The following is a 22481-nucleotide window of genomic DNA, read 5'->3' as shown; positions in this document are numbered from 1 at the left end:
CCGTTATATATTTTTTTTAAATGGCGGCGATTCCCCATGCGCAGAGCCGAGGTCCCGCAGGGCAAGCACGGTGTCCGGCCTGCCGCCTGTGGGCCCGCTCCCCCCTCCCAACATGGGACGGATGGCGGGGAAGCGCCAACCCAGGATCCCCCCCGGGAAGCAGCCGCAGAGGATGCTGCAGTCGCCTACCAAGTCATGCGCCCCGCCCCCTCAAGCCCACCTCCCACGCGCCAACCCAGCAGCAGCCACGGGGGGAGCTGCAGCCGCCCGCCAGTTTCGCGCCCTGCCCCCGAGCCCACGTCCGCGCGCCAACACAGCAGCAGCCAACACAGCAGCAGCAGCAGCAGCCACGGGGTATGCAGCAGCCGGCCGCCAGTCTTGCACCCCCAGCCGCCCACCTCCGCACGCCAACACAGCAGCAGCCGCTGGGGATGCAGCAGCCGGCCGCCAGTCTCACGCCAGCCCCCCATCATTTGCGCACCCTCCTCCCCCACCTCCCGCCCCGTGCAGATGCCACGGGGATATCGGGGCAAGGGGGGAAGCGGCTGGCGGCAAGGAAGCAGAACCCACCCGGTCAAGGTAAGTCACCCATCACCCACTGTCACCGTCACCTGTTACCCAGTCACTGTCACTAACCCACCCTCCCAGTCACTGTCACTAACCCACCCTCCCAGTCACTGTCACTAACCCACCCTCCCAGTCACTGTCACTAACCCACCCTCCCAGTCACTCACTCACCCAGTCAGTCACCCACCCAGTCAGTCACCCACCCATCCTGTCACCCAGTCAGTCACCCACCCAGTCAGTCACCCACCCATCCTGTCTCTCACCCACCCACCCAGTCTCTCACCCACCCAGTCACTCAAAGTCACCCAACCACCCAGGCAGGCAGTCACCTATCTTTTGTTGAAAATATAAAAGATATATAAAATATATAAATATATATATATACAGGTTGCATTGTAATGTTTTTTTCTGTATCACAATAAGAAAACAGTTAAGTAAAAGTTGCACGCGAAATATTTTTTCATGGTAGGTGCGCTATAGGTCCGGAGGGGAGGCCTGCTCCTTTCATTTGTCCTGGGCCCCATGATTTCTGTTGGCAGCCCTGCACACGGGCACAGAGTATATCACCAGACAGCGTTACACACACACACACACACACACACACACACACACACACACACACACACACACGCACACGGGCACTGAGTATATCACCAGACAGCGTTACACACACACGGGCACAGAGTATATCACCAGACAGCATTACACACACACACACACACACACACACACACACACACACACACACACACACACACACACACACACACGGGCACTGAGTATATCACCAGACAGCATTACACACACACACACACACACACACACACACGGGCACTGAGTATATCACCAGACGGCATTACACACACAGCACAGAGTATATCGCCAGACGTCACTCTTTGACAAAGGGCAGGGAGCCCGAAACGCGTCAGAGTTTACCTCTTACAGCGCTCTGCACATACTGTGATGTGTTTTCTTCAGTAAAGCCTGCATTTTATACTGTGATCCAGCCTCCGTCAGACTTGTTCAGCCCATTCCAGCAGCAGTGCACTGCCTGCCGCCCTCCCTATGTAGGGTGACCATTCGTACCGGTTTTACCGGTACAGTCCCGGTTTTTTTGAGGCCTGTACCGGTTTAAGTCTGTCACGGTTTTTGTCCCGGTTTTTGTCCCTGGTCCCGGTATTGCGGTGCAGCGGCGGTGAGGAGAATGCGGCGGCCGGTAAGTATTTTGTATGTGTGTGTGTGAATGCTGCTGGGGGCGGGACTTAGAATGCCGGCCGGCCCGCAGGGGATTGGTTGCAGGCAGGTCAGAGGAAGCCGGGGGCGGGACTTCCGCTTTGTGCAGAGCACATGTGTCTTCCCGGCTTCCTCTGTGCGCGTGAGTGTCCCCCTTCTGTCCTGGGTCCCAGCCAGGGGGGGGGGGGGTAATAGGAGGTGGTAGCAGGGGTGCGCCTGCTTGTACCACCTTGTACCTTTGCCCCCCCCCCCGGCGCTCCCAGCATTGCCCCCCCCGGCGCTCCCAGCATTGCCCCCCCCCGGCGCTCCCACTATTGCCCCCCCGGCGCTCCCACTATTGCCCCCCCGGCGCTCCCACTATTGCCCCCCCGGCGCTCCCACTATTGCCCCCCCGGCGCTCCCACTATTGCCCCCCCGGCGCTCCCACCATTGCCCCCCCGGTGCTCCCACCATTGCCCCCCCGGCGCTCCCACCATTGCCCATCGGCGCTCCCAGCTTTGCCCCCCCCCCGGCGCTCCCAGCTTTGCCCCCCTGCGCTCACAGCTTTACCCCCCGGCGCTCACTTCCCCCCCATCCCCTTGGTGTGGAAGATGGGCTCGGGGGCGGGCAGTGGTTGCTGCGCGGTCGCGGGCGGTGCAGGGGCTGGCGGGCGGTGCAGGGGGAGGCAGGGTGTATCTGTGTGTGTGTGTGTATCAGTGTGTGTGTATGTATGTGTGTTTGTGTGTGTGTGTATATGTGTATCAGTGTGTGTGTATATGTGTATCTGTGTGTGTGTGTGTATGTGTATCAGTGTGTATGTGTTTCAGTGTGTATGTGTGTGTATCAGTGGGTGTGTGTGTATCAGTGGGTGTGTGTATGTGCATCAGTGGGTGTGTGTATGTGTATCAGTGGGTGTGTGTATGTGTATCAGTGGGTGTGTGTGTATCAGTGGGTGTGTGTATCAGTGGGTGTGTATCAGTGTGTGTGTGTGTGTATCAGTGTGTGTGTGCATCAGTGTGTGTGTGTATGTGTGTGTGTATCAGTGGGTGTGGGTGTGTGTATCAGTGGGTGTGTGTGTGTGTATCAGTGTGTGTGTATATGTGTATCAGTGTGTGTATGTGTGTGTGTATCAGTGGGTGTGTGTATCAGTGGGTGGGTGTGTATGAGTGGGTGTGGGTGTGTATCAGTGTGTGTGTGTGTGTGTATCAGTGGGTGTGTGTGTGTGTGTATCAGTGGGTGTGTGTGTATCAGTGGGTGGGTGTGTGTATCAGTGGGTGGGTGTGTGTATCAGTGGGTGTGTGTGTGTGTATCAGTGGGTGTGTGTGTGTGTGTGTATCAGTGGGTGTGTGTGTGTGTGTGTATCAGTGGGTGTGTGTATGTGTGTGTGTATCAGTGGGTGTGTGTGTGTGTGTGTGTATCAGTGGGTGTGTGTGTGTGTGTATCAGTGGGTGTGTGTGTGTGTGTATCAGTGGGTGGGTGTGTATCAGTGGGTGTGTGTGTGTATCAGTGGGTGTGTGTCTGTGTATCAGTGTGTGTGTGTGTATCAGTGGGTGTGTGTGTGTATCAGTGGGTGGGTATATCAGTGGGTGTGTGTGTGTGTGTGTATCGGTGGGTGTGTGTGTGTGTATCGGTGGGTGTGGGTATCAGTGGGTGGGTGTGTGTGTGTATCAGTGGGTTGGGTGGGTGTGGGTATGAGTGGGTGGGTGTGTACCAGTGGGTGTCAGTGGGTGGGGGTGAGTATGAGTGGGTGGGTGTGGGTATCAGTGGGTGGGGGTGTGTGTGTATGTGTATCAGTGGGTGTGTGTCTCCCTCACCCTCCCTTTCTCTCCCCTCCCTGTCTCTCCCCCTCACTTTCTCTCCCCCTCCCTGTCTCTCCCCCTCCCTGTCTCTCCCCCACCCTGTCTCTCCCCCTCCCTGTCTCTCCCCCTCCCTGTCTCTCCCCCTCCCTGTCTCTCCCCCTCCCTGTCTCTCCCCCTCCCTGTCTCTCCCCCTCCCTGTCTCTCCCCCCCCCTGTCTCTCCCTCTCCCTCCCTGTCTCTCCCTCCCTGTCTCTCCCTCCCTGTCTCTCCCCCTCCCTGTCTCTCCCTCCCTGTCTCTCCCCCTCCTGTCTCTCCCCCTCCCTGTCTCTCCCCCTCCCTCCCTGTCTCTCCCCCTCCCTGTCTCTCCCCCTCTGTCTCCCCTGTCTCTCTCTCTCTCTTTCTCTCTCCCTCCCGGTCTCTCTCTCTCTCCCTCCCTGTCTCTCTCTCCCTCCCTGTCTCTCTCTCTCCCTCCCTGTCTCTCTCTCTCCCTCCCTGTCTCTCTCTCTCTCCCTCCCTGTCTCTCTCCCCCTCTCTCTCTCTCTCTCTCTCTCTCTCCCCCTCCCTCTCTCTCTCTCCCCCCCTCTGTCTCCCTCTCTCTCTCTTTCCCCCCTCTGTCTCCCTCTCTCTCGCCCCCCCTCTGTCTCCCCCTCTCTCTCTCTCCCCCTCCCTCCCTCTCTCTCTCTGTCTCCCTCTCTCTCTCTGCCCCCCTCTGTCTCTCCCTCTCTCCCCCTGTCTCTCCCTCTCTCCCCCTGTCTCTCCCTCTCTCCCCCTGTCTCTCCCTCTCTCCCCCCTGTCTCTCCCTCTCTCCCCCTGTCTCTCCCTCTCTCCCCTGTCTCCCCCTGTCTCTCCCTCTCTCCCCTGTCTCTCCCTCTCCTCTCCCCCTGTCTCTCACTCTCTCCCCTTGTCTCTCCTTCTCTCCCCCTGTCTCTCCCTTTCTCCCCTGTCTCTCCCTCTCTCCCCCTGTCTCTCCCTCTCTCCCCCTGTCTCTCCCTCTCTCCCCCTGTCTCTCTCTCCCTCCCTGTCTGTCTCTCTCTCCCTCCCTGTCTGTCTCTCTCTCTCCCTCCCTCCCTGTCTGTCTCTCTCTCTCTCCCTCCCTGTCTGTCTCTCTCTCCCTCCCTGTCTGTCTCTCTCTCTCCCTCCCTGTATGTCTCTCTCTCTCCCTCCCTGTCTGTCTCTCTCTCTCCCTCCCTGTCTCTCTCTCTCCCTCCCTGTCTGTCTCTCTCTCTCCCTGTCTGTCTCTCTCTCTCCCTGTCTCTCTCTCTCCCTGTCTGTCTCCCTCTCTCTCTCTCTCCCCTTCCCTCACTCTCTCTCCCCCCTCTGTCACCCTCTCTCTCTCTCTCCCCCCCCTCTGTCTCCCTCTCTCTTTCCCCCCCTCTGTCTCCCTCTCTCTCCCCCTCCCTCCCTCTCTCTCTCTCCCCCTCTGTCTCTCTCTCTCTGCCCCCCTCTGTCTCTCCCTCTCTCCCCCTGTCTCTCCCTCTCTCCCCTGTCTCTCCCTCTCTCCCCCTGTCTCTCCCTCTCTCTCCCCCTGCACTCCCTCTCTCCCCCCTTGTCTCCCCCTCTCTCCCCCTGTCTCTCCCTCTCTCCCCCTGTCTCTCCCTCTCTCCCCCTCTCTCCCCCTGTCTCTCCCTCTCTCCCCCTGTCTCTCCCTCTCTCCCCCTGTCTCTCCCTCTCTCCCCCTGTCTCTCCCTCTCTCCCCTGTCTCTCCCTCTCTCCCCCTGTCTCTCCCTCTCTCCCTCTCTCTCCCTGTCTCTCCCTCTCTCTCCCTGTCTCTCCCCTGTCTCTCCCTCTCTCCCCCTGTCTCTCGTCTCCCCCTTCTCTCCCCCTGTCTCTCCCTCTCTCCCCCTGTCTCTCCCTCTCTCCCCCTGTCTCTCCCTCTCTCCCCCTTGTCTCTCCCTCCCCCTCTCTCCCCCTCTCTCTCCCTCCCCCTCTCTCTCCCTCCCCCTCTCCCCCCTGTCTCTCCCTCTCCCCCCGTCTCTCCCTCTCTCCCCCTGTCTCTCCCTCTCTTCCCCTGTCTCTCCCTCTCTCCCCGTCTATCCCTCTCTCCCCCTGTCTCTCCCTCTCTCCCTCTGTCTCTCTCTCCCCCCTGTCTCTCTCTCCCCCCTGTCTCTCTCTCTCCCCCTGTCTCTCTCTCCCCCTGTCTCTCCCTCTCTCCCCCTGTCTCTCTCTCCCTCCCTGTCTGTCTCTCTCTCCCTCCCTGTCTGTCTCTCTCTCTCCCTCCCTCCCTGTCTGTCTCTCTCTCTCCCTCCCTGTCTGTCTCTCTCTCTCCCTCCCTGTCTGTCTCTCTCTCTCCCTCCCTGTATGTCTCTCTCTCTCCCTCCCTGTCTGTCTCTCTCTCTCCCTCCCTGTCTGTCTCTCTCTCTCCCTCCCTGTCTGTCTCTCTCCCTCCCTGTCTGTCTGTCTCTCTCCCTCCCTGTCTGTCTCTCTCTCTCCCTGTCTGTCTCTCTCTCTCCCTGTCTCTCTCTCTCCCTGTCTGTCTGTCTCTCTCTCTCCCTGTCTGTCTGTCTCTCTCTCTCCCTGTCTGTCTCTTTCTCTCCCTGTCTGTCTGTCTCTCTCTCTCCCTGTCTGTCTCTCTCTCTCCCTGTCTGTCTCTCTCTCTCCCTGTCCTGTCTCTCTCTCTCCCTGTCTGTCTCTCTCTCTCACCCTGTCTGTCTCTCTCTCTCTCCCTGTCTGTCTGTCTCTCTCTCTCTCCCTGTCTGTCTCTCTCTCTCTCTCTCTCCCTGTCTGTCTCTCTCTCTCTCCCTGTCTGTCTCTCTCTCTCTCTCTCTCTCTCTCCCTGTCTGTCTCTCTCCCTGTCTCTCTCTCTCTCCCTCTCCCTGTCTGTCTCTCTCTCCCTCTCCCTGTCTGTCTCTCTCTCTCTCTCCCTCCCTGTCTCTCTCTCTCTCTCCCTCCCTGTCTCTCTCTCCCTCCCTCCCTCCTCTCTCTCTCTCTCTCCTCCCTGTCTCTCTCTCTCTCTCTCTCTCCCTCCTGTCTCTCTCTCTCTCTCTCCCTCCCTGTCTCTCTCTCTCTCCCTCCCTGTCTCTCTCTCTCTCTCCCTCCCTGTCTCTCTCTCTCTCTCTCTCCCTCCCTGTCTCTCTCTCTCTCCCTCCGTCTCTCTCTCCCTCTCTCTCTCCCTCCCTGTCTGTCTCTCTCTCTCTCTCTGTCTCTCTCCCTCCCTCCCCTGTCTCTCCCTCCCTCCCTGTCTCTCTCTCTCTCCCTCCCTGTCTCTCTCTCCCTCCCTCCCTGTCTCTCTCTCCCTCCCTCCCTGTCTCCCTCTCTCTCTGTCTTATCTTAACTGCCGTATATCTACATTGAAGTAACCTACCCTTCTTTCTTCCAGATCTGACTCAAGTTTCACGCGGGAGACATCGGAAGACAGGTAGGGAACACCTCCCTCCAGTATAATACCTTGAGGGACTGCGGATCAGGTAAGATCCCAGACGGGATTGCTGCTTTAGAAATTGTGAAGAGGGGGCGTCCTGACACTGTTAATGGGTTCAGAATCATTCACATCTGTTATTTTTTTTTTCGATTAGTGAGGTCATCCGACGCACGCGCACACACGCACGTAACAAGGACTAATGGTAGTAAAGTATAAGTGTACTACAATAAATAAACTGTTATGTAAAAAAAAAAAATGTGTCCCGGTTTTCATTTTCAAAATCTGGTCACCCTATCCCTATGGACACTGCTCTCCAAACGTATGCTGCAGCTGCAGGCACAATACAGGACATCAATGGGCATAATGTGCCAGTGTGAGTACTTTCATTGCTTATATTCTAGTACTCTGTGGGTGTTTGGCTGACTCTAGCCCCAGGGGAGTGATTGTTCATTCAGTTAAAAGCTCATTGGGATTACCTGGTGCATTCAGTTCCACTATGGGATCAATCCAGGAGTATTATGCTATTTGTTCCTCCTCCCTTTAAATTGGAGCATTATTTGACTACCCTCACAAGCAAGCCCTTACTTCTTCTGCTATTGCGTGGACTGGACATTATGATTATCTATTGGTTATTTCAACATTTTGGAGAATATCCTTGAGCACAGATACAGAGCTTGTCTCTCTCTTCACTCACCAGGGATAACTTCCCACACCTTGCTTGGGAGCCCACCAGGGGTCACTGTTCCATATGAGATCAGGAAGGGCAGGTTACAGGCGCTCTGGCCTCCTCTCTTCCCTCTCTATGGTCCCTCTGCTGCAGCCGGATGTCCTGGTGTGTGAGGTTTGATTCCGGCAGGAAACACTGACCCTGAGCACAGACTGTCCCACATCCTGAGGGGGAATCCAGGTCACTCCCACAGGGAAGGACTGAGAGATCACAGGGGCTCCCCCACCCTCCATAGGAAGTACACACACAGTGAGGGGGGGATAAAGTGCACATCTCAGGCACTGAGGGGGGGACACACTGGGGAATAGGCTCTACAGCCTCTAAGTCCCCTTTCCTGTGTCCCCCTCACATTGCCCACCCCCTGCTGCACAGAGATCTTCAGCCTGTGTTATTGGGTAAGTGCTTTCCTCCTCCTCCCTTCCCCTCCCTTGTGTGACCTGTGCACATTATCCCAGTGCTGCTCTGAGCTTCCTTACACACAGGAGCCTGAGAGGCTGAGCCTCTGATAGTGAGGGGGGGCCTCTGGCACTGGGGTAGGGGTTACTCCTCCTGTATCACAGGGACTGGGAGATAATGGGGGTTATTTTACATTGGGAATTAACATTAGGAATCAGTGAGGATAAGATTGGGAAAGTTATTAAATAGAGTTAGAAAGTAATTAGATTGAGGGAGTATTGGTTGGAGTTTAACTCCTTCATTACCACAGGGGCAGCATCATGTGTGTGTTATGGGCTATAGCTTCTCTATACACGATACATAATGCTTGGCCCCCTGCAGACGCACTTACCTGAACGCCCTCCTACTGTCTCTGTACGTTCTTCCCACCAATTAGATTGTAAGCTCCCCGGAGCAGGGACTCTTCCGAAATGTTACATTTATGTCTGAAGCGATTATTCCCATGATCTGTTATTTGTATTATTTGTTATTTATGAATGTCACGTGTATTACTAACCTCACCTCCTTCCCCTAGACTCTCCTGGCGCCGACTGACGTGTTTCCCAGCGCGCGAATTGTATCAATCCCTGAGAGCAGGGAGATACTGCACCTCTATTGGCTCCCTGGCGTCATGTGGGGCGCTCCTGAGGCTCATGTGACATGTAGTCCCTGCCCATAGCCTCTCCTGATTGATGGGGGGTTCACGCGCTATAGCTGCGCATGCGCAAGCTTGCCGAAGGCCTCCGCAACTACTGCCCCCACTGCGCATGCGCCAGGCAAAAGAAGATGGCGGCACCCTGCAATGGAGCCGCCGTGACTACCTGGCTATGCGATCACCGCCGCACCAGCAACCGCCCACACCCACTCTTGCGGCCAGCTGACTGGTCAGTTGCTGTGTTCGGCGGCACCCGCGACCGCCGCCAAGGTGAGGGGGGGTACTGGAAAGCCCAAGGGGACCGGGATATATTATTTTTATATATATATATATATATATATATACATATATATACATATACATATATATACACATACATATATATATACACATACATATATATACACACTTTTGTCAAGTCCATTATTACATGGAAAACCCTTAAGCCAATGCTTGCTGCTTTAAACACAGCTTTTAAACATAGCCTGGGATGAGGTGCAAAGCCAATAAACCCACTCACAGACTGTCTTATTGTGTTTACAATACTTGTATTATACGTGTAGATACGTTCCACAGATATAACACAGAGAATAGAGCTTTTGATTCAGTATCAGAATATAACTATTCCTCTGGAAATTATCTGGGTCGGGAAGCAGTGATCCCATCATAATAGGACGGGCTTGTAAGGGTGTGAGCAGGTCAGAAGTCTGTGTCCTACCTTCAGATGGGCAGAGCCTATTCCCTCATGTCATGTGCTGACATTGAGAGACCAGGGGAAAATAAATAATCAGTGAGTAAAATGTCAGTGTTTCCCAGGCATTCCTTTATATAAGCATGTCCTGCCAGGTACAAATGTGCTGAATGTGAGAAACTGGAGGTGATCGAGGAACAAATTAATGAGGGTGTGAGGGATCAAACCGCCCTATTTATTATGGTGGGGTAAGGTGAGGGGAAGTTACTGCACTGGTTCCTCTGCATTACCCACTTCTCACCGTATGAAATAGGAAAGTGAGACTGTGTCAGTATGGAGCAGAACTGCTGGACCTGAGAGAGTATCGGGAGCATTTATCAAAGTCTCACTCATGTACTGTATCTGCTTTTTATTCATACTATGGAACATTACAGTATGTTACTATGTTACACTATGAGGACTTTACTGGTCTTTTGGCTGCTAATCTCCGACTCTCTTTATACTTTTCTAGATGGTTATGTTGTGACACAATCCTGAGCCATTAAAGTTTTGCAGTGTTTGAAATGAAGTTCCTGTTTGCGAATTGACCATGTGTGTTTTTTGGTGCCCCTGTCTTCTCCGACTCCTTTGGGGTTAATGATTTAGGTGTGAAAGAGCTGATACTAAATGCTGTATATTTGTCCAAAAAAAGCTGATCATTCCAATTCTGTTTTATATACAGGCACATTCTAAAACCCAACACATATAGATTAAGTAACCTCCGGTAGCACCTCCAGAGCAGCACTGCCCACTGCCAGCACCTCCCAGAGCAGTACTGCCCACTGCCAGTACCTCCCAGAGCAGTACTGCCCACTGCCAGCACCTCCCAGAGCAGCACTGCCCACTGCCAGCACCTCCAGAGCAGCACTGCCCACTGCCAGCATGGATCGACGCTTGTTAAGTGAGTAGAGGAGATAATTTAGTGTCTTTGGAATATGCAAGGGGGGAATCTCTGATTATTTGGCAGTTATGCGAGTCAAACACCCAAACTAATCTTATTTTCTTATAGAACCATCAGCAGGGAAGAAGATAATACATCTTCACCTCTGTCATGTTCTGCCAGAAGGGCTCGTAATACATTTCTTTACAGGAATTATTATATTATACCAATATCAGAGGAGGTGAAATCACAAGAAGCTCCCCCACTCCCAGCTTTACATGATGTATTTTCCTTTTCTTATTGCCAGGTTTCCCAGTGGTTGTACCGGAGAGGTTAAAGATTAAGTCAGAGAAAGAAGAGACTGACACAGAGGAACATCTGACCCCAATAAAGGAAGAAATAGATGCATTTCCTGTTTGTGGTAATTACCCTTACATCCTCACTTATCTGTATTCAGTATGTTTAAAAATGGACTGATATGTGTACAATATTTTGGTAAATAATATTAAAGCGTGCATACAATTATAAGATACCTGTCCTAATGAAAAAATGATTTATCTAAGGTTATATTGGAAATATTATTGTTATTGAGGTTTGAACATTGGTAGCTCCAAAATGTTTTCAGCACTTGGGGGTAAAAACTTCAGCACTCAAAGGGTTAATTAAGTAAAATCAATCCCTTCAGCCCTCCCCCATAGGGATCAGTATAGAGTATTTCTGTATACTGATATCACAAGAAGCGCCCCCACTCCCAGCTTTACATGATGGGTTTCCCTTTTCTTATTGCCAGGTTTCCCAGTGATTGTACCGGAGAGTTTAGAGATTAAGTCAGAGAAGGAAGAACCGAACACTGAGGAACATCTGACCCCAATAAAGAGTGAAACTGTTCCATTTCCTGTCTCTGGTGAGTACCTTTTCTCCTTTGTCTGCACAAAGGGGTGTTATCTTGTTACAAGGCGCATGGTCACATTTAGTGAATATTCATGGTTAATTGCCTCTCATAGGAAGTCCCCAGGCCTGCTGGGTGTTCTGGGACAAGCCACATGCAGCAGAGTTAGAAGTGCAATATGGCTCTCAGACACGTATAAAGGTTGGAAATGCAGAGTTATGGGCGTCTGACCATCAATAGATGCGATAAAACGCATTTGGGAGAACAAATTCAAGGGACCCATCCCTAACTAACCTGGTTCCCCAGCTTAAACAATATCCTCTCATTAAGGGTCACCAGATACGCAATAATAGCCACAGTCTTTAGACATAGCTTAACTGATAGATGGGGACAGCGTCCCAAGAGTCCAGGCAATTCTTCCGGACAGTGAAAGTGATGTATACTATATGTCTACAGTACCCTAAACCACTGACAACCACATAAGATTTACCTATTAAGGCTAGTGGAAGTCTATCAAGAGTGGTTATGAAAGGACATGATATGTGACATTATTGATTCTGGCTGATGTGGATTATGGAGGTCTAGGCTTCTTTGGGAAGGAAAAGAAGATTCGAAAGGATACAAAGTGTATGTTTAACACGTGGACATTCCCCGTGAGCATTGCTAGGGGAGTATTTAACCCCTTACTCTTCGGCTCTTCATTATCTATTTCACTTCGCACTTTTCTTTTAGATTCCATCACATTTTTATTGACTCACAATTATTCTTTATTTGAGTCACAGTTTTACTTGCAGACACGGGGTACGGCTATGGGTACCTCCTTTGCCCCGTCGTGTGCTAATCTTTTTATGGGTCTCTGGGAATCCACATTTATTTTTGGTGATTCTAATCCTTTTCGGCATCATATTATTTTTTTTACAAGCGTTCTATTGATGACCTGATTATGATTTGGGAAGGGGATTCACATTCACTGGACACTTTCATTAATCCACTTAATTTCAATATGTTGAATCTTAACTTTACTTATGAACCCCATTGTAGACGGACGTTCACAGAGGTACACACTTGGAGTCGTTTATAATGTGAAATTATAATAAGGCTTTATTGTGCCTTTTCCTTTTTATCTGGAAATTCATCCAAACACAGGGGGGGGGACAAAGCTTCTATTCACTTGGGAGTATTTCTAGTGAAACACTATGCAATAATTCACATCTCCCTTAGTCAAGCAGTTCTCGCAGCCCCAAAACATATAACATGAAATAAGCAGATATAAGCAGTCTCTTAAGAATAAAAGTCTTATCTGTTTCTTGCAGGGAAAATCTTCTCACTTCCTGGTTCAGCTTCAGGTGTAGTAGTTTTCCCTGTGTCTTGAAATCAGCTCTGCTGTGCAGAGCTCAAGACTGTAGAAGTAAAGTAGAACGGATGGTCACTACTCCTAGTAACACCACAAGCTTATAAAATAAAAATATTCTTTATTACAAAAAACGGCTGGACATCATAGTGAAACCACTCTGACGCGTTTCACCCCTACATGGGACTTTATCAAAGAGTACATGGTTCAGATAGCAGGCATGTCTAATATAGATGTAAGCAAAATCTGATTGGACAACTCCAAATCAGACACAGCAGACAGCAATGAACACATGGATAGAAGCATATTAACTATAACATGTCTGGAATAGAACAAATGACACATATATATAGAATTAACCATATAATAGACAAACAAAAGAAAAAATAATAAATATTAAAAACAAAGCATGATGTCAAGCACAATACTAAGAAATTGTATGAATAAAGAAAATCATAAAGGAAAACAATCAATAATAGATTATAAATGAAGACAAATAATGTTGTTGAAATCATTGAAATATACCATATAATAAACTTAAACTGTAAGTACATAGTGAGAATATAAAATACAAAATTAATTTTTACAAATTACAGTAATAAAACAGTACAATACTCTCCATGTCCTTGTAACTAGAGGAAATGTTTCAACTCCCAGTCGGAGTTCATTCCAAGGGGAGTCATAGTCATAGAGTTAAAGGTGGTGGGGCTGTGGTCTCATCACTGTACCTCCGGTCCACATTTGCTCACTAACCCCCGACTGGTGTGCTTATACCTCTACAGCCACCACGGATGTCATTATTTCTTTAATATTTATCATCTTATACCTGCATTGAGACTTTTTTCTAGTCATTCCTGGACAGTGATTACATTTGTCTCTAATTATGATTTGTAGCATTGGAACATTGGAGATCACGCTCTACTTTTTCTAGTTACAGACTTTTTTCCGTTTGCTCATCATATAAGTTCTCATTATAATAATATTGAAATGCTATAGTACTTTCTAATATATGTATTTTTAGTATACATTATTTATTGATTTCTACTTTTTTGTAATTATCTGCACAGGATTACTCCATCAAACTTATTAACATTTTTTTAATTAATTTATTTCCTTTTTGATATTTATAGCTCATTTGATTTATCATGGAAGATTTCATTGAAGATAATGTTGTATTAGAGGAGGATGCTGATACATATGTTCGTTCATGTGGAGATAACACCAGATGCTCTAGAAAAGCTGCACACCTTTTTGATGGTATCCATGATATCACATGTGATGAACCGTCAGACATGACACATCACTTTGTTAAATTAGAAAAACTTCTCGTTATGAATATAAGACTCTGGTGGGACATTACCTCACTAGAGAACTATATTAGATGTAACAGAATCCCTGGGGTTTACGGGTCAAAAAGGTGCCCTCATTTGGTTTTATGAGTAGTAAATTTGAGCAAGATTGGGTAAAAATTTTAGATACATGTTCTAGACAGCTTATGGAGTTAATTATCCAACAAAAAACATCAGAAAAATCTAAACTTATGGATGAAATAGCGACTCTCCAAAAAAAGCTTAAACCATTCTCTAAAATGGAACAATTTATCAAAAATGATAAAACTCTTTCCTTTAATGTTGAGTCTATTGAAGAGATTATTAGTGAGAAAAAACACTCTAAATTTGAGAGAGACCGCATTGATTATACTAAAAGCCAAGTATACTGTTGGCAGAAACGACAGACTTCAAAGGAGTTTGTAGGTTCAAGCACACCAAGGGGTAAACATAAACAATCAAAAAATTGGTCTAACAATAATCCAAATAAATCTATTTTGAAGAACACTAGAAGGGAGACCTCCAGTTTTGACTCAGATGTCTCAGATTATGAGGCAAGGTCCCAATCAGTTTTACAGGCCATTCCCGAGATGATCGTGGAGCTACTGGGTATGAAATCAGAGCCACAACTACTACATTTCAGTCTAAGGTTCCCAAAACATCTGGCCAACCCTCCTCGGCTTTTTTACAGTCAAATCCCAGAGGCCGAGGAGAACACGAAGGTCCCAGAGGAAACGACGAAAGCAGAGGCAGGTCCAAGAGGAAGAAATACGAATGAACTCTCCTGATAATGTAATTAATTTGTCAGGTGTAGATCTTTCCTTGGACCAGCTTAGGCTCCTGAACAAAGGATTGGGGTTTGCCCCCACACAGAATTTTCACTTATTCCAAACAGTAATAGATCTCCAAAACTTTACTCGCAAACTCTCTTTAAAGAAACTATTCTCCACACGAAATCGTTTATTAGGCACAGCTACTAATGTGGTTTCTACAGAACCTTCACAGCTTAACACTGAGAGTATGAATTTTTTTAAATTTTCAAGAAAATTGTTTTATCTCTGATATGGAAAATTTGCTAGAATCACAAGGAGAGCCTTTGAACACATATGTTCAACCCTTTTTTGGGTCATAAGACTCCGGGTATCGAAAAAAATCTTTATTTTGCCCCAGTTACAATAGGGGCCCATCTATAACCACATTTGAACATTTGGTTGAATGAGATTTAAAGTTACTTTCCCAAGGCTTTTCTTATTCCAATGTTAATTCTGTCAATTTGACCTATACAGAGATACAACAAATTGACTTAATAAAGAAAATTTTTAATATTGTAGTTAGAAATGCAGACAAAGGGGGAGCCCTAGTGATATTGTCCTCTGATCAATATAAACAAGAAGCATTGAGGCAATTATATGATACCAATTTCTACCAGCCTCTAAAAGAGGATCCAACTTCAAAATATTCTTTGGAATTTACTGAACTGTTATCCTTTGGAAGAATTCTAAATGTTTTAAGTTACAAAGAGTGTGAATTTTTGAACTGTCCACATCCCGTGATTCCGGTATTCCACCATCTCCCAAAGATCCATAAATCGCTAGTCGACCCCCCATGACGACCAATAGTGGCGAGCATTGGATCTTTGGGAGATGGGTTATCGCGGTATGTGGACAAGTTCTTACAGCGCCTGGTTTTCCAACTTCCCTCTTATATCAGGGACACAGCTGATCTCATTGTCAAGCTACAGGACCTTACATGGCACAAGGAATACAGGTGGGTCACATTAGATGTGGCCTCCCTGTTTTCCATTATTGAGCACAATCACGGACTTAAAGCGATACGGCACTTTCTTGATTTATCCACATTATCAGTCTCACATTGCACTTTTTTACAAGAATCTATATTTTTTCTACTCACACATAATTATTTTCTTTTTGATTCACATTTTTATTTACAAAAATTAGGCACTGCTATGGGCACGAGTTTTGCACCGTCATACGCTAATTTATTTATGGGTTTTTGGGAGACACAATTTATTTATCACTCTAACAATTCTTTTCGTCATAATATCATCTTTTTTAAGAGATATATTGACGACCTGATACTTATCTGGGATGGTGATGAGCACTTTTTATTTTCTTTTATTCACTATATAAACACTAATGATTATAATATTAAATTCACGTTTGAGCACAACATTAATCACATTAATTATTTAGATCTGACCCTGTATATTGACAGTGAGATGAACATTCAGACCGATATTTTTCGCAAAAAGAATTCCAGGAATATGCTTCTCAAAGCACGGAGGTGTCACCCCCGTTCATTGATTAGGAATATTCCTGGATCTCAATTCATGAGACTAAAAAGACTTTGTTCAACTAATGATATTTTTCTGTCAAGATCAAAAGAAATGTTTGACAGATTTGTAGCCAGGGGCTATTCCACAAAAGACACAGAGGTCGCCTTTGTTAAAGCTGACTCTATGGATAGAGATACTTTGATTCAAAGAACTGGCTTGAAATCTACTATACCCAATAAGTCATCTTTTAATACCACACAAAGTCCATTCTTTGTAACAACTTACAGTGCCCAATCACCACTAATTTCTAAGATCATATGTAAACATTGGCACACTCTTCTCCTCGACGAGGACATTGGTCCCTCTTTGTCAAGTGGTCCTAGATTTACCTTCCGCAAGGCTAAAACTTTAGCCTCTCACCTTTCTCCCAGTTTATTTGATTCTGGTTTACGAACTCCTACTATTAGTACTATACCTAAAGGTTTTTATAATTGTGCGAATTGCTCTATGTGTCAATATGCATTGCCTGCAAAATTTATAACCTATTCTAATGGTTCAAAAAAATTTAATATTAAGAATTTTCTAAATTGTAACACATCTTTTGTTGTGTACTGTATGTTCTTTCATGTGCATGCGGCCACAGATATGTGGGACGCACTATTAGACCTCTTAGGGTCCGTATAGCTGAACATACTCGGTTGATCAAGAGAAAAGATTTGGTCCATCCGGTATCCAGACATTTCTCACAGTGCCCTAGGGGGGGTATTGGTAACTTCTCCTTTTCAGCCATTGAACATGTACCCCGTCACCCCAGGGGAGGCAATAGGGAGAATCGATTAAATCAGAAAGAAATGTATTGGATATATACTCTCAATACTCTCCATCCCCTTTGAATGAACTCTGACTGGGAGTTGAAACATTTCCTCTAGTTACAAGGACATGGAGAGTATTGTACTGTTTTATTACTGTAATTTGTACAAATTAATTTTGTATTTTATATTCTCACTGTGTACTTACAGTTTAAGTTTATTATATGGTATATTTCAATGATTTCAACAACATTATTTGTCTTCATTTATAATCTATTATTGATTGTTTTCCTTTGACTGTTTTCTGCCATGATTTTCTTTATTCATACAATTTCTTAGTATTGTGCTTGACATCATGTTTTGTTTTTAATATTTATTATTTTTTATTTTTTATTTTGTTTGTCTATTATATGGTTAATTCTATATATATGTGTCATTTGTTCTATTCCAGACATGTTATAGTTAATATGCTTCTATCCATGTGTTCATTGCTGTCTGCTGTGTCTGATTTGGAGTTGTCCAATCAGATTTTGCTTACATCTATATTAGACATGCCTGCTATCTGAACCATGTACTCTTTGATAAAGTCCCATGTAGGGATGAAAAGCGTCAGAGTGGTTTCACTATGATGTCCAGCCGTTTTTTGTAATAAAGAATATTTTTATTTTATAAGCTTGTGGTGTTACTAGGAGTAGTGACCATTCGTTCTACTTGACTTCTACTCCCTTTTTTGATATGGAGCACACAGCAGTCTCAATTGCCACAGGTGTTCATTATTGGCATTGAACGGAGGTGGTATCCAGCTGATCTGCACGCCAGAAACACCCTGCATGCGGTTTCCCAGGTCACAGCACGGTTGATTGCCATCTGGATCTAGCCCCCAGGACGATCTACGGGCTAGAGCGCTCTGCCTTGGGACCCCAGTTTTACACACCCGGTGAGCCCTGTGACACAGCTTCTATGTCATCCGCATTGGTCACAGCACGGATGGTTGTATTTTGGATGTTAGCCCTAAGACGATCGATGGGCTAGAGCGCACTACCTTCGGGACTCCAGTTCAGCGCAGCCGGTGGTTCCTGTGACGCAGCTCCCACGTCATCCGCATCGGTGAGCTGAGGGATTGGCGTACACGCCGGGCAGCAGAGCAGTCGTGGGTCTCTGTTTGCAGTTCCAGCAGGAGCGCCCCGTTTCTCCGGTCTCCAAACAGCTGTGAATCCCCGTGCCATATACAAGTTGGATGGGATCTTGCCTCATTGCTTGTCACGGTTGAGAAGGTGGCAGGGTTACCAGTCGGGTCAGGTTAGCATTATCGGGACTATCATAGAGGTACAGGTGGTGGGACTATGGTCTCATCACTCTGTACCTCCGGTCCACATTTGCTCATTAACCCCCGACTGGTGTGCTTATACCTCTACAGCCACCACGGATGTCATTATTTCTTTAATATTTATCATCTTATACCTGCATTGAGACTTTTTCTAGTCATTCCTGGACAGTGATTACATTTGTCTCTCTCTCTCTCTATATATATATATATATATATGATTTGTAGCATTGGAACATTGGAGATCACTCTCTACTTTTTCTAGAGCTCAAGACTGGTCAGCTCCAAATGTCAGCTCTCAGTCAGAGTCACTGCCTGTCTGAACAGACAGGTTTTTGTAAACAATCAGGCAGGTGGTGTTTGTTAATTGACTACCAGCAGTTAACCACCACACTGCTGGATTAAAGGCATATTACTGAACAGGGATAAGTCCCATGTTACACCCATATTAATCACATTAATTATTTAGATATCACTTTATTTATTGACGTTACAGGAGAAATACAGACTGACATTTATAGGAAACAAAATTCCAGAAATACCTTTCTTAAAGCGGATAGCAATCACCCCTGGTCACTCATCCGTGGTATACCCAAGGGCCAATTCCTCCGCCTAAGGCGGCTTTGCTCTAACGAGGATTCTTTTCATCAACAGGCCACCGAATTGGCAAACAGATTTTCTGTCAGGGGCTGCAGAACAGGGGTTATAGAGGAGGCTTACATGAATGCCAAACTCTGTACTCATGCTGAGTTACTGTCTTATGGTTCGACTGGTTCTAGGCAGGGGGTTTAAATCAAGGAGAGACCAGGGCACTCCCGAAGGGTCCAATCTGCTGTTTATTACACGGCATAGATCAAATCCGCTCAATCATCCAGAAACATTGGGAAGTGCTCACCTTGGAGGAAGACCTTAGAGCCAATTGAACAAGGACCAAAATTTGCATTTAGAAAGACTAAATCCTTGGCAAACTATCTTTCGCCTAGTTTATTTCCCTCCAGGTCAGACCGTGTTCATGAATCAAATTTAATACACGTTTTTTTTTTTTTTCAAATATGGTAAATGTGAATTTGTTGCTATGCCAATCCTATCAAATCTATTGATATTGTACACAGTAAGAAAACACACACAATTCCAGTTTTTATTCATTGTATTTTTGTGATTTATTACTTCACCTGCGGTTGTGGTCGAGGATTCGTTGGGCGGACAATCAGAGCAGTGAAGGTCAGAATTATGGAGCACATTCGTTCTATTAAAAACTACATCAGATGCTCCCAGTTTCCAAACATTTTACAAATTGTACATTGGGAAACTTGTCCACCTTTCATTTTTCAGCGATTGAATCTATACCTGTTCCTACACGAGGGGATTGAATCTATACCTGTTCCTACACGTGGGGATTGAATCTATACCTGTTACTACACGAGGGGATTGAATCTATACCTGTCACTACACGAGGGGATTGGATCTATACCTGTCCCTACACGTGGGGATTGAATCTATACCTGTTCCTACACAAAGGGATTGAATCTATACCTGTTCCTACTCAAGGGGATTGAATCTATACCTGTCACTGCACGAGGGGGTGATAGAATGAAACAGCTTAATCAGCGTGAGATGTTTTGGATCCACTCACTTAATACTCTATCCTGTTTTGGGATTAATACAGAATGGGACCTAAAACATTTTCTCTAAGCTATATTATTCCTTTGCCCATTCTCTTGTTATATTATACTGTGTTTTTCATATACATTTGTTTCTATCATTGAGATACATATGTGTCTCTCTTGTCACATTTGATGAGTAGTATTGTATCCTTACTGTGGCAATTTTCTCAGTGTGGTTTATTTATTTACATCTTATTCATTATGTACAGTTAGGTCCGGAGATAATTGGACACTGACACAATTTTCATAATTTTGGCTCTTTACACTGCTACCACAATGGATTTTAAAATGAAACAACCGAGATGCAATAGAAATGCAGACTTTCAACTTTAATTCAAGGGGTTGAGCAAAAATATTGTATGAAACGTTTAGGAATTGCAACCATTTTCATACACAGTCCCCTTATTTCAGGGGCTCAAATGTAATTGGACAAATTAACACAATCATAAATAAAATGTTCATTTTTAATACTTTGTTGAGAATCCTTTGCAGGCAATGACTGCTTGAAGTCTGGAACGCATAGACATCACCAAACGCTGGGTTTCCTCCTTTGTGATGCTTTGCCAGGCCTTTACTGCAGCTGTCTTCAGTTGTTGTTTGTTCGTGGGTCTTTCTGCCGTAAGTTTTGTCTTCAGCAAGTGAAATGGATGCTCGATCGGGTTGAGATCAGGTGATTGACTCGGCCATTGCAGAATATTCCACTTCTTTGTCTTAAAAAACTCCTGGGTTGCTTTCGCAGTATGTTTTGGGTCATTGTCCATCTGTAAAATGAAGCGCCGTCCAATCAACTTCGCTGAATTTGGCTGAATCTGAGCAGACAAAATATCTCTATACACTTCAGAATTCATCCGGCTGCTTCTGTCACATCATCAATAAACACTAGTGACCCAGTGCCATTGTAAGCCATGCATGCCCATGCCATCACACTGCCCCCACCGTGTTTTACAGATGATGTGGTATGCTTCGGATCATGAGCCGTTCCATGCCTTCTCCATACTATTTTCTTCCCATCATTCTGGTACAGGTTGATCTTAGGCTAAGGCCCCGCTCCCAGAGTCAGCGCACCCGCACTGCAGACAGGCGGTGCGCTGACATACACAGACCGCGATATGCGGTCTGTAGGGAGCGGGAGGTGGGTGGGAGTGGGAGGATTGACAGGGAGGGGGGGCGTGGCTTGAGCGGAGGGACCCGGTACTCTCCCTCCACGGACTCGGGCTGGAGCTGCTGATTTTTAAGGTAAGTAAGCAACACAAGGTAAGTAAGCAACACACACACGCAGGCACACACACACACACACAGACACACACACACAGACAGAGGCAGGCACTCACGCACTCAGGCACACACATACACACAGACAGGCACTCACCTGCTTTCACTTCACACTCCTCCCCGCTCCCCGAAGCCTCTCCTCCTCCCGAAGCGTCCCCTCCCCATTGGCTCACAGCCACACCACGTGACGCGTCAACGCTAGGAAACACCATTCTCTTGTGTCTCCTAGCGGCTGACGCGCCACAGCGTGTAGCGCGTTGTGCCGCCAGGGGGGGCCGGCTCGGTGGGGATTCCCCTGCTGGTGGGGAACTCGCGACATGGCCGCCCGCGCCAACGAGCGCAGCGGGACCGAGGCCTTAGTTTCATCTGTCCAAAGAATGCTGTTCCAGAACTGGGCTGGCTTTTTGAGATATTGTTTGGCAAAGACTAATCTGGCCTTTCTATTCTTTAGGCTTATGAATGGTTTGCACCTTGTGGTGAACCCTCTGCATTTGCTCTTGTGAAGTCTTCTCTTTATGGTAGACTTGGATAATGATATGCCTAGCTCCTGGAGAGTGTTCTTCACTTGGCTGGATGTTGTGAAGGGGTTTTCTTTACCATGGAAAGGATCCTACGATCATCCACCACTGTTGTCTTCCGTGGACGTCCAGGCCCTTTTGTGTTGCAGAGCTCATCAGTGTGTTCTTTTTTTCTCAGAATGTACCAAACTGGTCATTTAGCCACTCCTAATGTTCCTGCTATCGCTCCGATGGATTTTTTTTTTTTTTGCAGCCTAAGGATGCCCTTTTTCACTTGCATTGAGAGCTCCTTTGACCGCATGTTGTGGGTTCACAGCAACAGCTTCCAAATGCGAATGCCATGCCTGGAATCAACTCTAGACCTTTTACCTGCTTAATTGATGATGAAATAACGAAGGAATAGCCCACACCTGTCCATGAAACAGCTTTTGAGTCAATTGTCCAATTACTTTTGTTCCCTTGAAAAAGAGGCCTACATATTAAAGAGATGTAATTCCTTAATCCCTTCCTCCAATTTGGATGTGAATACCCCCAAATTAAAGCTCCTATACTGCACTTTAAGCCCATATTCATTATTTAACTGTAACTTGAATTTATTTTCGTACACAGCCGAAATAATAAAACTTGTATCAGTGTCCAATTATTTCTGGACCTAACTGTATATCCCC

At 46.8% G+C, this 22481-nt stretch overlaps 1 protein-coding gene across 2 annotated transcripts in view; it reads left to right on the top strand.

Annotated features, from left to right (window-relative positions):
- LOC142488444 (uncharacterized) overlaps nucleotides 1–22481 on the top strand; it is a 118437-nt gene that overhangs the window by 85045 nt on the left and 10911 nt on the right. The window contains exons 1-3 of one of the 2 annotated variants that reach the window (XM_075588961.1): nucleotides 9973–10383; nucleotides 10670–10783; nucleotides 11153–11266. In XM_075588961.1, the coding sequence (XP_075445076.1) occupies nucleotides 10365–10383; nucleotides 10670–10783; nucleotides 11153–11266 (247 nt within the window). In that variant the 5' untranslated portion in view covers nucleotides 9973–10364. Of the gene's footprint in view, nucleotides 1–9972; nucleotides 10384–10669; nucleotides 10784–11152; nucleotides 11267–22481 lie in introns of those variants that run through there. The other variant, XM_075588962.1, reaches the window with a different exon arrangement.

Source organism: Ascaphus truei, chromosome 2, assembly GCF_040206685.1.
Source record: "Ascaphus truei isolate aAscTru1 chromosome 2, aAscTru1.hap1, whole genome shotgun sequence".
In the NCBI taxonomy this organism is placed as follows: Eukaryota; Metazoa; Chordata; class Amphibia; order Anura; family Ascaphidae; genus Ascaphus; species Ascaphus truei.
The sequence above is the reverse complement of the archived record's forward strand: the minus strand, read 5'-3'. Positions and strand labels throughout refer to the sequence as shown.